General features: G+C 43.3%; 1 protein-coding gene across 1 annotated transcript in view; it reads right to left on the bottom strand.

Annotated features, from left to right (window-relative positions):
• The window catches only part of DDX54 (DEAD-box helicase 54), a 560,256-nt gene extending 542,224 nt beyond the window's left edge, over window positions 1-18,032 (bottom strand). Inside the window, exon 1 of the mRNA XM_069619243.1 lies at window positions 17,680-18,032. Within this exon, the coding sequence (XP_069475344.1) occupies window positions 17,680-17,808 (129 nt within the window). The 5' untranslated portion in view covers window positions 17,809-18,032. The remainder of the gene's footprint in view (window positions 1-17,679) is intronic.
• Between the last annotated feature and the right edge of the window lie 626 nt (window positions 18,033-18,658).

Raw genomic sequence — 18,658 nt, 5'->3', positions numbered from 1 at the left:
TGCAAGATTTTTGTTCCTTTGTTGTATGTCTCGTTTTATAGGATATATATGATATTTTATTTGTATCGCGCTCGCACACAAGTGTTTCAGAGCACGACTAGACAAGGGAGGGGAACAGGGGAGAACACAGCACAACATAAAAACGATCTTACTAGGCCCAGTGACATGGGAACGTGCAACTGCATGGGAAAGAGGAAGAGTGGAAAGTGCGGAGCCGAGGAGCGCAAATAAGTAAAATAAATAAAAATAAATAGAAAATGGAGGCAAACTGTGGTAGTGCAGCCAGCAAGTGGCAAGTGCTGTGTTTAAGGCAGCAGACTGGGTAAGTCTGAATAAGTGCAGAAAAAGAAGAAAAGGGGCAGGGTGCTGTATGGGTACAGATACAGTCCCCAGTACAAGCGGTGGCCAGGTGGCAGTGCAGGAAGGTGGCAGGGTGAGCAGGTACCTGGGCCCAGGGGACAGAGGGTGACCAGGTGCACAGTGCCAAGAGAGAGCAGATGATCAGCAGGGGAGAAGGGGCGCGAAGGCAGAAGCAAAGAGGAAGGTTTTGAGGTGCTTCCAGAACCAGATTGTATTCTAGAAGAGGCTGGTTAGCTCGACAGCAACCCCTACCAGGAGCTTCATTTGGTCCAAGGCCAATTTAGGAAGTACAAACAAACACCCCTATGATAAAATAATACTCGTGTGTTTAGGACGCGCTATAAATAAACATTAGGACCCATCTGTACGACATTTAAGGCATATTGGGGGTCATAACTATTAAACAAAATGATAAGCTTGCATCCTATGTGAAAGTAAGATTTGCGGAGCACTATGTAGTAGCTGCTCGTTCCCCAGTGGTAGCTCCTGGCCGCTGGTTAATGCTGAATACCCGAAAGCTGCTTATCCAATCTTAATTTCGATCCCTGGAGGGGCTGTCATTTAAGAGAGAGAGGATACGCCTCGATGTGCAAACCGAGTAACGATGTAGAGTTAGAATTCGAATTTTTCTGTGTAATGTGTGCATTCAGAAAGTGAGGGATTCAGGGAGAGCTGTTGACAAAAAAGGTGGGGGGGGGGATTTGCCATGGATCGGTTGTGATCTATGTAACATGTACTTATCTGCTTGGAGAAGAGATGAATAACATTAAGTCTGCAGTACGAGCTGATGTCACAGACAATTTCAAAGAGGCACGTCAAACAAACTGCAACATCTTTACACTGGCGACGATACTGGGGGACCTGAAGCAGGATGTCATAGCTGTGAAAAGGACAACAGCGTAGATACACTGCTTCTCAAAGACATGACATTGTTGCATTCATTTGTCCAGGGGGCAGGTGAGAAAGAGGAACGATTCAAGCAAGACAATTGGGGCAAAGCAGTCATAAGCTACCAATGATCTTTTGGCAGACATCTGGAGTGGCACACATTTTTTCAGAAGAAACAGCTCAGAGTCCTGCAAACGGGGGTATATAACAAAAAGGCAGACAGAGTTGAAGTTTAGTTTATGCGAGCTGGCAGGCGCAAAAAAAGGCAGTGTTCAGAGGAGCAACATAGGGTATCAGGTAATATTATATATATATATATATATATATATATATATATATATATATATATATATATATATATATATATATATATATATATATATATATGGTCGTGGGGTAAGGCCATAGGCGATATTAGTGGGGATAATTTATGGAGTAAATAGGACCAGGGTTGCAGGGGTGTCCCCCGCAGGTTCCATGGGTTAATATAGCCGCAAAAATATGGCAATATTCGTGTATGGCGATATTTTCGCGGGGATATTAACACATGGATCCCAACATAGGCAGGCAGGAATCAGATGCCAGAATATCATGATACGAGGCGGGAAGGTGTGTGTCCGAGAAGAAGCTTGGCCAGAGTGACAGCGACAGCCATTTATTATCCTGGAAAGTAAGAGAGCACAGGCCGATCAACCTTTGGAGTTGCAGCTATGTGATGCTGCTGGGCAAGGCAACAGTCAATAGGCCTCTCTGGAAGGCCCATGATGAGCTTTAGGAGGAGCATGCACATTAATTACACAGCGGGTACAAAGTGTTAGAATAAGTGGACTGCAAGCATAATTATTGCTACCTGTATTCTCTGTATGGTTGTAGACAAGGGTAGAGGGCCAAGACATTTTGCTGCATGGTGTCCAAAAGACGATTTATGTCAGATCGGGTTTTGTTGCCTGACAAACTGGATGGCTGCCCCAAGTTGCCAATAACCCGCATTCGATATCTCTCTCTCTCACTACCTCCCTTTCAAAAACAGACTAAACATGCACCAACTAACCCACTCGCACAGGCTTTTTAAACTCCCGCCCTATAAAACACCAAAGAACAGAACTCTACACCTATACAACCAACTGAAATAACACTGCTCTGTCAAATACATCCCAAGACCATGGGCACAGGAGGCTTCCAATTGAGCAAAATTGCCTCCATGTTCTTTGCACAAAACGACTAGAAAGCAAGCACAAACCCACACAACAGCAAAGCCATCTAGCATTAACCCATGCCCCTCTCCCTCATCCAAGCACTTAACATATGAGACACCTACATCCGTCACAGGAAACATACTTTTCAAGCTTTTTGTTTTAGCCCTGCCCCTCCTTAAGAGGTAGAATACTCCCACTTCCCCCCCCATCATCGCTCACTTCTTCAATGTCAGCTCTCTGGACAGAAGTCAGTGGTGAGCAAAGCAAGCTAGCATAGGCAGGTGCAAACCACTATCCCAGTCCAGGGCACTGGGGGACAACGGTCAGCAGTCCTCCATCTGTACTGTCTTCTGTGGGGCAGAAGACCAAGATGACTAGTGGAAGCCCCATGGGACCTGTGTAGGGCAAATAAGCTTGGCTGACGAATTGAAGGAGCAGAGAGGCACAGGAAAGCAGGTTGGGGACGACAATGACTGGCGGCATCTCTTGGAACAGGGTTTGTGGAGCAGTGCCCAGAAGAAAGGCAAAGGAGGCGGGCACAGGAAAGCAGGTTGGGGACGACACTGGCTGGCGGCATCTCTCTTGGGACAGGGTTTGGGAGCGGTGCCCAGAAGCAAGGTAAAGGAGGCGGCTCAGGGACCGTGGGTGGCCATTGAGGAGAGTCAGCGCATCCAGAGTCTTCGCACCGTGGGGTGAAAACTATGAGTGAAGCAGATTCAGACCTAAAGTAAGAAGTCGCTCTCACCTGGGAGCTTCTGTGGGTGACAGCAGTATGCATGGCAATGCTTAAAAGGAAGAAGCATGTACATGTTAATGAAGGCATGGTGGCCCTTTTGGGTTGCAGCCAAGGGGGCCATCGGGTGAAGATGCATGCCAGTGTTCAAAGCATTTGTGATGTCACGTTATTATGCAACAAGTTTAGGAAGACGCTCTACTCGCTGACAAACTGTGGCAAAAATGACCTCCAAGAATAGAGAGAAAAGAAAGAATACAGAAGATAGAGGCAGATACTTCAGGCAGGGACAGATCAGAGGTGAAGAAAATGAAGAAAGTAAATAAGGATTCAGGGCATCCTTACGAAATGTCAAAACAAAGACAGTTAAGCAGGCCCTACAAAATCAAAAAGGCAAAAAAAAAAAAATGACAACACCCATGTTTGTCAGTTTCTGCTTCCAGGTTATTATTCTCTTAATCAATATCTATCCTTCAGAACCGGAGCAGGAGGAAGAGGCCACTGAAGTACTTGGACAGAGAGAAGGTGCAGAAAATACTTTCCATCGGATTTTCATAGCAATCAATGCATAGTCCCAATGTGGGGCTTCCCATATCAGAATGAAAGCTAACATTTTGTGGGAATGGAAAGACACAGAACATATCTCCCTGCCTAGATTTGTGTCTAAATTATAACCTCTTAAAAAGGGGAGGAACCTAAATTGCTAGAACCTATTGAGGTTGAGGACATTTTATGCAGTCTGCCGGGCACATACTCTATGGAGGTATAGGAGGCAGCCATCAGAGACCTTGCGGACAAGAAAGTAGCCACAGCTCTGACTTGGCATTACAATTACATATGTGGTCAGACACTGCAGAGACCATCTTGACAGGGTTTAACAAGTTCAAGAAAGTCCTAGACAAGGTTTGGATTACGCACATACTGTGCGATATGCAAACATAGGTGGAATTCATGTCTGACCTTCATGGATTAATAAGTTATTGGAACAGATCAAAACGAAGAAAGGTAGGACTGGGCAACCATCTCATGACGACGGCATGTCCACAATGGGGAATGGTAATGTGATAGCCCCGAGAAGGCTATAGCATTGAAGCTTGCATTTGAGGGCAACAAGTTTTTCGGAGACACCATGGAGTACAGGTTCCACAGAGTTTTTAAAGCTGACAAGTTGAGATATAAATGTTCTACCAAGGTCGTAACAGGGACCATGGTCCATATGAAGATCCAATAATAATCAAAGGTTAGGAGGTGGCCAGAAAGGGAAGCAGGTGCATCGGAATGTCAGGAAACCCAGACCACCATCAAACAGTCAAAAGTCCTGACAAAGTTGGCAGCAGACAGGTCCACTTTTCCAAGGTATGGAACAGATTGGTATCAGCAATGTGGGCCTGGAAAACTGTACGTCTTCTGTACCAAATAGAATATGTGACTCTCTCCTCTCACCCGGGCATCATCAGAGAAGTGATGCGTAACCCAGTGGCGTAGTTGCTCTAAATAAAATAAAGAGCAATTGGGACAATACCAGAAAGGCTGAGGATTTTATTCAATAGTGTGCTCCTAGTTCCCAAACCCAACAACTGAAAGCTTTAAACGAGTTTGTAGTGACAAAATCCTTCAAGATGGAGACCGTTCAGAAGATCACTCCAAAGGTCTTGAAATTGTAGGCATCAGTGGTCCTTCCAGATGTGCATTTCATGTTCTCATCAGGAGGAGACAATTGCTGAGGCACATGCTGAGGGAAGAAACATTTTCAGTTTAGAGTTCGCATATTCAGACTGAAATCATTCACAAGGAAAGGCTCCTCTATTCTCACTTGTGTATCAAAAGGGGAGCACAGGTATTTCCGTACCTACATGACTGGATTGTCCAAACAGTTCTTAGGAAGATGGCAGTCAGACATCTCCAAACCATCTGTCAGTGTCTTGCCCAGTGAGGTTTTGTGGTGAATGCAAGTCACAGTTGGTGCCGTCCCAATCGCTTCAGTTCACAAGTGTGCAATTTTATATGAAGGAGGGTATAGTTTGCCGTCCTCTGGATAGAGGTATTCATTTACAAAGACTATTAGCAAGTTTTCTAAAGAAGGAGGTTGGCGACAGCCATAGAAGCGTTAATAGTCATGAGGAAGATGGCATAATGCTTTTGTTGTTGTTGCATGAACACAACCTCACCATAAAACACTGGTCAGTAGCCTCCACATGTTCTGGGATTGGGCATGCCAGTAGTTTGATTTCAAGACTCCAATAAAGTGAGCCCTGAGACAGAAGTTCCAATGCTAGGGGTCCATGACCAATCTAAGGAGAGGTGTATGTCTAGAACACTCCAGGAAGATCATTCTACTACTGGCACCAGCAGTACTGGTTGGGGAGCGACTCTGGGAAGTCTGTCTCATCAAGTAAGATTGTGCTAATGGTCAAAGTCCTCCGATTGGAGAAAACTAGCGGCTAGGCTATGAAAGCATTAAAGAAGTCAGAGAGGAAGCAAGCAGGGATTGTATGGACAGACAATTCCACAGCACTGGCACACATGAGCCAGCAACGGAGGTGGAGGGGAGAAACATCTCGGTCATTGGGGTCCCTCGCAATGGTGAGTAGTCTTTGGGCAGAGAGATATCTAGCTACTATGTAGGCTGGTCACATCAGGGGAATGGACAATATTATGGCCGACAGGCTCAGCAGGAGATTCCCACGTGTCTGGGAAAGGGCATTACATCCCGGTATCTTTAAAGAGATATGAGACGCCCTTGGTGGATTTATTTGCAACTGCCCAGAATACACAAGTCCACAAATTATTCTCAAAGTTTCGGAACTAGTGCATGGAGGGGGTGGATGCTCTGCCGTCGGACCGGCCCTGGGCATTAGTATATGAATTGCATCAAATCCAAGAGTGATCAGGGAAGAGTCGGGTTTTCAGTCCTGTTGAAATTACAGCTGGGACCAATGTGTATTATTCCAGAAAGGCCTTCTCTTCTGAGGGGGTCGGGAGGAGGTGCTAGATTCAAGAATCAACGCAGATGATTTGGTCAGTGTGGAAACTGAGGTGGGAGCTACAAAGATTGTGGTAGTCAGCCCAAGTAGCAGAAAAAAAAACAGTCCACTGAGCAAGAAGACTTTCACTGTGAAGTCTTAAAACCGGCACTGGGCCAGCTTTGTGGCATGGTGTGGAAGAAAGGACAACCTAGCTTTAGAGAGTGGGATTCCAGACACACTTCAATTTCTTTAGGAGGGTTCTCAGAAGGGTCTGACAATGCCATCTTTAAAAGGCACAGTTGGCTGCAAGAAAGGCTTTCCAAGAGCATTGGAAATTGGCCTTAAAAAGGGGACAAATTGGTGGCATCAATACCTATTTGTGATGTTCTGCTGATGCTAAAAGTATAAAGGGTTCCGTTTGCCATACAGAGGAGGCTGATATGAGACTTCTAACTTTTAAGACATTTCAGCTCACAATTACATCTGCACGTAGATTCGGGAAAGTAAGGGCTCTTTTGTATAGACCACCATGGTAAGGTCAGATGCTCTCACGAGTTGCGATTCTTTTTCATTCTGAAATTTGCATCGAAATTCCACAAGGCTCAGGAAGTAACATTCTCAGCCTTCTTCCAAGAAGAGGAAGAGACTTAGCCTGTCAAGAGAATTATTCTGGAGTACTTGCAGTCCTCTGCAAAAAACAGTCTGTTGGTTACATTTGAAGGAAATAATACGCGTTAGAGCGTATGGCTACGGTTGGAGGACTCTCGACAGAGGCAATTACATGGCTTAAATCCTTTTTGGAGGGCCACCTCTCGTGGGTTTATTGGGATGACAATGTTTCTGATGTGGAAGCCATCGTATGTCCTTAGAAACAGCCTGGAACAAGGCCCAGAGAATGAATAGGCCACAAACCTTGACTCAAACAACCAAAGAAAAGAAACAATTCCAGATGGTTCAATTTATTACTACCTATTGTGCTAATAATCGAGATATTAAAAAAATACTCAAGAAACTGGTACCTATTAAAAATGGATCCTCACATATGAAGAACTTATTAAAGATCAGCCGACTATAATTTATAGAAGAGCAAAAACACTGAGAATTAGTTTAAGCCCATCACTACTACCCGAAAAAGAAGAAACAGCAAGAACATAGTAACACCAATCAGCTTCAGGAAAAGTGGATTCCGCTGAATGTGTGAATATGCAATGCCAAATACCAATGTGTTCAAGGACAAAAATTGAGTGAAAACACAGATCAAGTAACAAATCAATTGTCGTTCCAAGTTTGTTATATATGCCATTGTGTTATATATGCCATTGTATGCACTTGCAAATTAATATACGTCGGGAGCACAATTCGTGGACTGAACACAAATCAGAGAACACATATCAGAAATCGGAAGTCAGGATAAGAACCTACCACTATCGGATCATTGGCAAAATCACCACCAATTACAAGACAAAAGAGAAATTAAATTCAATGGATTAAAAAAAGATCAAGATGGGTAGACGTGGAGGAAACCAGGAACTACGGCTTCGCCAAGAAGAAGCAAAACTCATTTGCCACTTTAAGGCGGTAGAACGAGGCTTAAATTCTGATAATGAAATGGTGTCTTTCTTGTGATGTATTGTATTGTTTGTTGAAAACATGTCAGTAATCTAATGAGAAAATGTCATTGGAATCTGTAATAAAACTTAACCATGATACATAAAAAAGAAAAGATGTGTACAATAAACACCAGAATCAAACTACAACAACCACAATGCATAGCGGCCAAAAACGTATAAATACAACTTTCCGTGATATATTGTACTGCTTTTTAAGTTTAGATAGAAGGCAAGACAAGGTGTTTATTATAACACCAGACTTGAACCTCATTAACCACAATGCAGAGCGACACAATCGCACAAACAAAAACCTCTTCTCTCAACACTAGAAAATTGAATAGTCAAATCATATGGTAAACACTGCACAATGTGAGATACTAAGGGTTAATACACCAGACGTGAGACATACAATAATTACCTCCCCCCCTCGGTTTGTTTAATTCTGAACCAAATGGGCAGGCCTCTAATATTCACAAGATACATCCAATGATAATGGGTTTACAACAAATGGCAAAATAACACGAGTGGATGAATACACACCCAAATGTATGAACCAACTTGAGAAATACTAATTTGGAATGAATTGGGTTGGAAATACCCAAAACACACTTAAAAACATGGCAAAACGCAGCCCAAAGCATGGTTGCTGTTTAAAACTCACTGGAAAGGAATGTAGGACTACCTATTGTCAAAGCCGGAGGCATATTAGTACAAACGTAACTACAGAGCGGCGGTCCCTCACAGCCGACGCTTGAAGCAAGAGTAAGCCCTAGGGTCCGTAACAAGCCCACCTAGTAATGTGACCAATCACTGTTTGTCCCACTTATTTAAGACCACAAAGTAATTAGAATGCTTGCGACGCTACTCTCTGAAAAATAGAGCACGCGAACCGCAACTTTAAATAACATTACAAAGCACGCCGAGTTACAATTCTAAAATAACAAGAAGCGCAATCGTCTAAACCATTGCATAGTATGCTTTATAGCAGATTAGCCCAACATGTAAGTTAAATTATCAACCGCTGGTTTTCAGATACCAAATTACGAGAAATACTTTGACAGCATGCATTGCAACAGATGGGATTATTTTCAACTAGAAAATACCAGGCATCACTATAAATCATAAACAAAAGCCCAAAGGTAATGATAGCCTCGGGATATTATAAACTTTCTTTATTTTCTTATTAGGTGGGATTCAACCCCAATAACTAAGTAACACTGCAACGAAGCAGATTACCTTGGACCGCAACAAGGATAAGAAATGTATTAATTTTATAATTAAACAAAATTACTTTGTACATGTGGTTCACAAGTTGCATGTAATACACAGGAACTATGATATCAATCAAGAACAAGAGTGACTGAACAACATAAGATCACAAACAATAAATGGGAATAAAAATAAATTAAGCAGTGGGCCTAACCTCAAGGGAAAAGTAACCATGAACATTTTAAGAGTGAAGGCGACCTAGATATTAGAATATAAAATTATGAAATCACAAATATGATGCAAGTTCTTGCTCAAAATCAAAAGTGGAGTATGTTGTTGATCATCATGCGTTTTCTTATTACAATACCCATCCCTCCCTATAACCATATGAGTCTTCCCAATCCACGCGCACTACCCGGACCCCAGCCCTATTCTTGCTCTTTCTGTATGATTTGTGGATATCGCACCGTTTGTTTTATGATGGTCACAAATAGACTTTTTGGAAACGTAAATCACTGTGGGTGTTATAATTGGCATACCTTGTATTGATCAATATGGACAAAGGTTCATAACAGTTTGTAATTACTTTCAATCTTTCTTTTGTTGTAAAATAGAAAAGGCCGGATTTGAAAAAGGCAGAGTTTTAACGCGAAACACGTATCGTCCAAAAGGGCAAAGCCACAAATAAATATCCTATGCACAAACTGGATTGGAATTTTTATTTACCCAAACTGTGAAGTGTAAATGTTGTAACAGGAGGAAACAAACTATTGGCGCAGAAAAAGGTGTAAGCACACGTATTATTTCCCCCTTTTTTACTAACGGAGTGGAGGAACTCAAGATCTCCGTTACTGCACACACCTATGTGTCACGCCCATGGACAAATTACCGAACTAAGAAATTAAAAACAAAAAAAATCAAAAACAGATCCGAGACAATTTTGGGTGGCGAAGGAACAACCTAAAGGATATCACCAAAAAGTTCCTCAAGTTCAATCACTTGAGTGCAGCAAAAAAGGCTTGATGGTGGTCATTAGCATACGAGTCTGCCCAGCCTCAAAATGTGAACTAGCAATTGGCTAGTGATAATTTACTCTAGGACAGTAAGAAATGGTGCGTTGTATGTGAAGAATTGAGGTGGCTCATTACTATGGCATACAAGGTGGCCGAGCAGTAGCCATTGCACCCATTGAGGGTAGATGCACAAGGGCCATGGCGGCCTCAGGAGCCAGCATCCAGGGCATATCTATGGAAGAAATCTGTAAAGCAGCCACTTGGGCAAACACATGCGTCAGACACCACAAGTTAAATGTTGAGGACACTAGGTCTGCATCTATTGTGATTGGGGTTTCACTAAGATAGGGTGATTTTTGGGTCTTGAAATAATGAGTCTCACTGCGGTTTGTCATAGGCCACTCAACATGTCACATTGCTTGGAAACAAGTTAAGTACTGTGACGAGGAAGAGGGACGTGGGGTAACGAACAATTACTTCCCGGTATTCGTATTTTAGGTTATTGCTTGTAGCTCAAACCAAGCTCAAGAGCAATGAAGCACTCTACAATGGTAAGGTGCCATTTTATACAGTAGCGTAGTAATTTTAGTTGAGGAAGGGTGAATTCATCCAGCAGGTATTGTTGAGAGTCATGTTAATAATTTTTTTCAGAACGATGGTGGGGCATTGAGAGCCTCTGCCGGGATTGAGTTCCAGAGGGTTGGGGCATGGCAGTGAAGGACTGTCTAGTCTTTCGTGCTAGTTTAGACTCCAACCTTTTGATGGTTTTCCTACAAGAAGCGTGGGAGCCGCCAGAGGCATGGAGTTTAGTCCACCATATATGTCCGTGCTCCATTTGAGACTGCTTTATAGCTGAATATAATCCAGGAGAGGGGACCAGTGAATCTTGCAGTGTAGGAGTGACAGTTGAATTTGCAGGTATCACTAATGTGGGGTAGTGGAGGGGAGCCAGGTGCGACGCTGGAAGGCGTTTCCTCCCATGTGGACGGGTGAGATGAGGACTTGGGCAACTGTGCGCAAGTCATGCGAGGGGAGAAAGTGCTTTTGGAGGGAAAGGCTACTGTGAACAAGTCCAGGGATTTGGCAGCATTTGGCAGCTGAAGGGTGAATTATTCCAGATGCTTGTCATCCAGCCATTGTTGCATAAGTTCTTGTTTTGTGGGGTCGACCGATGAGGACAAATTCGGTCTTGGTGTGGTTCAGTTTGAGGTAGGTGTGACATCCGTGTATAGATGGTGGCCAAGCACTAGCAAATGCACGGAATGTCCTGGGGGCCACTGACCTTAAGGTACAGCTGAGTTGCCAGCGTACTGATGGATGGCTTTGTTGAGGTAGTTTAGGAGCGTTTTCAAGCGTTCCATGTATAGACTGAAGATGATGGAATCTTGGGCGACCCCACATGTGACACAGTTGGTTGGATCTGAATGAACCCATCTGTATGGTATGGTGTCTACCAAACAGGTAGGACACAATCCATTTTAAGGCTGTTCTGGAGAAGCCCATCCTGCCGGCGAGGAACGAGAGGCTTGTATGTGGTTGACTGTGTCAATGACATTAGGGGAGAGGTTGAAGACGACTCAGAGGCACAAACCCCCCTAACGCCCGTTTTTGGTGATTTGCAGCACTTCAACCACCACTTGGATGATTGCAGTCTTGGTGCTGCATTTGGGGTGAAAGCCGCAATGCTAATCACGCAGGTGGTCAAGCTAGTGGGCTTTGGCAAGTATTTTGGTCACAGCTACTTTCTCAATAGTTTTCCTGATGCGCAGGAGGTTCATGGTGGCACTGTAGAGTTGGCTAGGTCCTCAGAGTCCATCAAAGGTTTTTTTTGTTCTTTTTAGAAGGGGTCGTTTGAAAACTACCTTCAACGTGCCGGTCATACACCTTCATTGAGGGAGGCATTCACAATATTAAGGAGCAATTTGACCACTAGGCTGGCATGCTATTTAATGATGGACACTGGGAGGAAGTTGTTGCCATGTACGCGTTAGGTTTAAGCGAAGCAAGGATGTCCGAGAGATCCTTAAGAGGGACGGAGATGAAGTTGGCCCAGAAGGGTAGTGCCAAGGGGATATGGATAGCAGGACTTGTCTGGTTTTTAGGCGTTTGAGACATCTGATATCAAATTTTGTTAATGAAGAAGGTATTGATTCAGTCACATTTCTCGTGAAACCAGCCCCTCAGGGACAGGTGTTGGCTCTGTGCAGTGCTTGACTACTTCACATTTTAAGACTTTCCTCCCGTTAGAGGCTGCCTCAATGGTGGAGATGTAGTAGACCAACTTGGCATCAGAGATCATGTGTCTGCCTTGAGTTTACAGGGATTTAAGCGATGAGAAATCCTCTCAGCTGCAGTCCCTACACCACTGCTTTTTAAGGGATCAGATTGAGCTTTTGTTGGCAGCAAGCTCGGGTATGCAGTAGGGTGCAGGGTAGACATTAGGGGCACATGGGCATCTACTAATTATCATTAACCGTAGTCCTATTATTCAACAAAGTACTGACGTCGCTCCTGACCCTTCAACACAACAGGAAGGTTGCTCTTGAATAGTAACTGAGGGATGATGTGGAAAGGGGGGGCTTATAACTCCTAAAATGGGATGGGGCTAAAAGTAGACGCTTGCGAAGGAGGGTTAGTAACAGAGACAGAGGCCTCATCAGTAAAGTACTTTGACGAGGAAGATTAAGACTAGGAGCAATGAATATTAAATTATCTGGTCATACTACCTCTTCCCACTAACTGAACCCACACATCTCTTATAAGATCTGCACATAGTAGCGGTGCACATTTTAAATCCAAGTAACATAACAAAACATCTCTCAAAGAAAGGAGACAGGTTGTATGATTTATGCAGTCCGTTTTTCTCTTAAACTGCAAGCTAGATAAACTGTTAATGTTTCCAATTGTTGTTTAAATTGTGAACAGATGATAGCACCGGGGCAATGTGCTGGTCTTGGAAGCAAGATCATGCAGAGCAACATAGGTTCAAATCCCAGATCTGCGCTTAGAAACAGAACTCAGGTATTAAGCGCGTTATAAAAAGCAATTAAATAAAACTGGCACTTCTGAAACTGGAACATACATGTCGAAGTGAGACTTCAGTCAACATTTCACGGTATTAGAGTTATAACTTCATGCTCAAGACATATCATGAAAATAAGTTAGGAGTGTGTCAACTTAATGGCAGGATAAATTAATGTTAACATATCAGGGTAGGTGAGAGTGGTTTGATAAGTAGGTTACATTGTGCACAAGAATGCAATTTTATATATAAATGGGCTGTTTTTTTTTTTACCTACAGCATGCAAAAGGAGAATACATGGATGTTAAACTCATTATGCAGAGAAATTGTATAAGATACACAAAGGAAGGCGGAACTCTCCCAAGCACACAAGAATAAGGACAGAGTAGACTTAATGAAAAACAAATTAAGCCCTAATCTTGTATTTGTAAAAACAAAGTTGAAAAAGGGCTCAACAGTGAATACAAAAATACATTTTTTGTAAAGGCTTTTTTGAAATTATTTCGAGCATTGAAACTCTTCACTTTCAAAATGTCCACCTGAGTGCCACTCTATTTGAGTTTAGTCTTTTCCAAATATATATCATTTAATTAAAGGCACTTTAATTATAAATTCCTTTGTAATTCAGTACAATAACGACATTCACACAACCAGCCAGAAGACTTAGGGCCTCATTACACGGTGGGCGGTAAGGGTTAACGGTCACCGGTAATGGTACCGGTGACCGTTAACCCTTACCGCCTTACTACGAGGTCCCTTAGCGGGTTAGTACTTTAACGCCTGCTTTTAGCAGGCGTTAAAAACCAACCCGCTAAGGGACCTTACTGCTCGTTACGGCACCGCAAATTTGCAGTACCGTAATTAGCACCTTCCCCATTCCCATTATGCCCTATGGGGCAAAAATGGGAATGGGGAAGGGCAATGGTGGAAGGGGGAATTACAGCCCCCCCCAACCTTGGAATAGGGCGGTAATTCCCCTTTCCACCAAGGCGGTGCCGGTATTTTACCGGCATGAACCATGGCGCTAACAGCGCCATGGTTCACCGCCTACCGTGTAATGAGGCCCTTAATCTTCTCTCATGTCCTGGTGAAGGCTGGGCCTCTCACGATTTCAGGTGCCCACATAGCCAGTTCTCGGGCCAACAGACAATAATACCATACATCATTATTGCCATTACCTGTAGTTTTCATTGATTTTTTTTCATAATATGCTTTGATTTATCACAGAATGATTCTTTCAACCTATGATTTGAAAATGCTGACTCAAACCCTTTGTCACACCATTATGTACCAACTGCTCACATGATTTTTCTTGTTAAATTAGGTTTTTTTTGTACTTGAAGACTCTAGCTCCATGGCTTGTCGTTGTGTCAACATTTGTATAAATAAAGAAGACTGCCTTTTTGTAACCACAGTTGAGCCCTTTGTCAACTTTGCTTTTAGACGTACAAGATGCAGGACTTTATTCGTTTTGCACTGAGAAATGTATATGTTCAATGATTATCCCCCCCCCCCCCCATCAACCCCAGGACCACTGAACAGAATTAGCTGCTTCCCACAAATGATGAGAGAAAAACGACCAACTTTGGCAAAAGAACAGCAACAAGGCAGGCTCCCCAATGGGCTGCTGCCCTCCAGACATCTATAAATCTATCCTCACACAGGGGGCACCATCGGAATACTACCTAAACCTCCTTCAATCTATCACTTTCTACAGGGAGAGAACCAAGAGCATTCAAAACGGCCTACAACAAATCGCTCCTCGAGGATATAACAGACGATGTGGAAGACCTCAAAATATAGACGAATCTCAAGCATTCCATCCTGAGTTATTAGAGACGTATGTCTACTAACAATTACTGGACCACATTGAAAGTAACCAACTACTGGACCAGGCACAAGTAGGCTTCAGACCAATGGGAGGAGCAGAAACGGCACTTGTCTCAATTTGGAACAACTTAAGAGGAACACAGACTCCAACACCAAACCTGCCCTGACACTACTCGATCTCTCAGCAGCCTTCCACACAGTGAACCACAACGTCCTAATTAAAAGACTCGAAGAAATAGGGCTCACACATCACTGCTTTGGATCAAGTCTATCCTGTCAGAAAGAACAAACAGTATGGCTAAAGCCTTTCAAATCCACACCTTGGGACACCACCTGCGGAGCACCTCAAGGCTCCTCGCTATCCCTGCTATACATCAACATTTACATGACACTACTAGTCAACCTCATCAAAAGATACAAACTAACAGACTATAACTAAGCAGATACATCGACATACAAGATGAGAACACAACCCTAATAGAAGAACTCTACCAATGGATGAACGCCAACTACCTAAAAATCAACCCAGACAAAAAAGTAATCCCGATTACACCAGACGACCAAGGAAACAACCAGTACATCCCATGGCCCACAGAACTGGGAAAGCCACCAACACCATCCAAAGCTGTCCAAAATCTTGGAATCCTTGTGGGCGAGTTAACCTCGAACCCCAAGTAAATCCAGAAAAGCTTCTTCCAACTATGCAGGATTAAAAAGATTCTACATTCCTCTCCTTCACACACAAAACACTGGCCATCATACCTCTCATCATATCCAGGATAGACTATGCTAACAGCATGTATCTTTGAATTCCAGAATACCTACTGAGGAAACTGCAACAAATACAAAACTCGGCAACCAGACTTCTCCTCAAACTCAACAGAAGAGATCACATCACACCAGCTCTGAGGATGGTACATTGGCTCCAGGTACATTGGCTCCAGGTCAAGAAAAGAACCACCTTCAAAACAATGTGCATAACGCACAGAGCAATCCACGGCCAGGGAGCAGAGTTCATTCAAAAGAAACTCTCCATCTACAAACCAACCAGAAAACTCAGATCCTGCAATGAAAAATGCCAAGAACCAAAACCATACACAAAGAAAAAACTGGATGGGTCAGCATTCTCCTGCTTAGCCGTCAAACTATGGAACTCCCTTCCCAGAGAAATAATAACTATGGAGGATCATACAAAATTCAGGAAACGTCTTAAAAACCTTGCTCTTCAGCTCCGAACACAATGAAAGTGAGTGAACAGCACCTGCACACCTCATAAGTAACCGAATACAGAATAAAGGATGAAGTAGCCTGAAAGCAATACAGGAATGAGGAAGAGGACTGGGATGAGACGCTCTTAGTGAAGACACCCCTCCCCATCACCCCTCTGTAGAGAAAACCAACTGAGGGACAAGATAAAGTGAAACACTTGTGTATAGGTGTGTTATAAATGCCATATCATATACTAGCCGACGCGATCGGACCATAAAAAGAGACCCAAGGGACACCTGGGGAGGAAAACCAGGGTAGGGAGCACATCATAGCTCCTTGCTCTTTTCCTGCTCTACCGTACTAACCTCCTTGATTTATAGATCCGCCTGAGCGCCAAAAGTGCACGGTATAAAAATCTTTAACATTAACAATGCACCTTTCACTTAGTGATTTAGTTAAAGCAAGTTTCATTTGATAAGTTTAGAATAAGGATAGTCAGGTTCATCGATAATCAACCTAGATGTGCAGTGTGAACATGATGCACGACATCGCCTAGTATTTGGGCGACTTTGCAACATTGTGAAAGAGGGTGCCCATGGAATGCATTACCTCACCTATCTCTTGGGTGTTCATATAGATGCATCGCCCAGTACAGTAAAGGGGTGTGCGCCGGATAGATAACCTCGTAGCACATGCCTAGAGCACGAGTTCATTGTGTGGGATTTTAACAACTATTTTCGTCATAACGTGCAACCACAGGCATTCCGCCAAGACCGTTTGTAGAGTTCCTAGCACGGGAAAAGTTATTGCAACAATGTTACACGACAGTGGCAGGTCCAGTTCAGTGTGTGATGAGCACCACAGTTGCAGGTTTCCTGGATAAAGTCATTATCTATTATAGATAGAAGTATGTTCTTGCGGAGAAAAGTAAATGGTTTGTATTGCACTTATCAAACCGATCGTACAGGGGTTATGTATTTGATTATTGAACGAATGATGATGTTGTCAGTTTACTGTAAGAGGATGTGTAGTTCTAGTTTATGAAAGATGATATGCACAGTAGTTAGTTATAAGTGTGGGCGATGATGTAGAGATGTAATTGCTGTGAGGGTTACAGGAAAAGAATGTGAAGAAGAGGATGTGCCGTGCTCTGCCATAGCTATGATCTGTGCAACATGTAGCTGCTTGGAAGAGAAGGGAATGAACCGCACTCAACCTCACGGCCGGTGTGTAGTAATTAAGAAAAGGCACGTAAAACAAACCAAAACGTGCGACTGACTGCACAGGAGAATGTCAAAGGGGTGCTTGAGTGTGAATAGTGCATGGGGAGGGCTCTACACTGTATCTAACCCGAGTAACCGGAACCAATTAACTACTGTAAACACGTACATTAAAGCTCCTCTGCACTTTAACCAAGAGGCGGTCTGCGTCTGGACACCACCACTAATCCTCTTTTGGTTACTACACGCGGCTATACCTTTGGACAAGAAGATATTCAAAGTGCAACACGAAGAATACCGCCTGCGAAGGGGTTAACTGTGGAATAGTGGAGCGGGGCTGGGAACCTAATAAGACTAAAAGCCCCATGGAATACCACAAAACTACATTCTCTCCATTTCATAATTTACGCTGCAGGCTCTTACCTCCCCTCCTCCTGCCTCGTCTTCTGGCACCTCGAACTCCCCTGTGTCGCTGTCCATCTCAGCAGATCCTCCTCGGTCAGGACGTGGGCGCTGGGTTCTGCGCGGAACACGCTTCTTCTTCTGGGCCATCTTCGGCTAGCTCTACTATGACCTACTCACCGTCGTTTCACCCTAACACCACTTTACCGATGAGTTTCTCCCGAGCCACCACCACTTACAACGTGCCTGCTACCAACCTGACAGACACGCTTGTGTGCAGCGCCATGGACATAGAAGAAGCACTATGAAGGTCCTATTTTCTGTTGACGCCATCTTGAAATGTTTGAGGCTCACCGTGAGAGAGACAGCTGCTTGGCTACTACCGGTAGGAAACGCGTTTATCAATGTGTTTAAAAAGTTACGATCCTTTCCTTTACCTACACTTTAGACTTTAGTTATAAGTGTAAAAAGAAACAATAGTCAAATTTTTTAGCAGTGAATGTCTTTTAATACATGGCTGAAAATGATTTAAACAGAATGATCAAAACGCACAGAATTAGTTAATGCTCTAGTTCTATAGCCGTTCACCCTGCGCCACAGCTCCGTTGGATCGTATTAATAGATTAACAGTTTTGAAAATGTCTGACGTGTTTTCGGCTATTTCTGCCTACTCTCTGTCAGCAGACGTGGGGAAGTTGTTATTTTTACACGTTTTCTGTCCGATAGTCTTATCTGTCTAGTTGTTCATTTCAGGATCCTATTGAAAGGCAAGGCTTCGTTCCGAGCAAGAGTACCACCGAATGATGCACCTTTAAATAACTATAGAATTAGGTTTCAAACTTGCATTATAGGGACACTATGCAATAGAGCCTGTCTGTTCAATTCATTATCGTTAATGTGTTCTTTTTTTCTAACAATTTATCAATTTTCTTAGTATATTGTGGCTCCCTCCTGCGTACCTGCAACCTGGTCCTTTACATATGTATTATATATTCTCTTA

This window comes from Ambystoma mexicanum, chromosome 10 (assembly GCF_040938575.1).
Source record: "Ambystoma mexicanum isolate Mex_15411 chromosome 10, UKY_AmexF1_1, whole genome shotgun sequence".
NCBI classification, from domain to species: domain Eukaryota; kingdom Metazoa; phylum Chordata; class Amphibia; order Caudata; family Ambystomatidae; genus Ambystoma; species Ambystoma mexicanum.
This window is presented reverse-complemented; position numbering and strand designations above follow the sequence as displayed.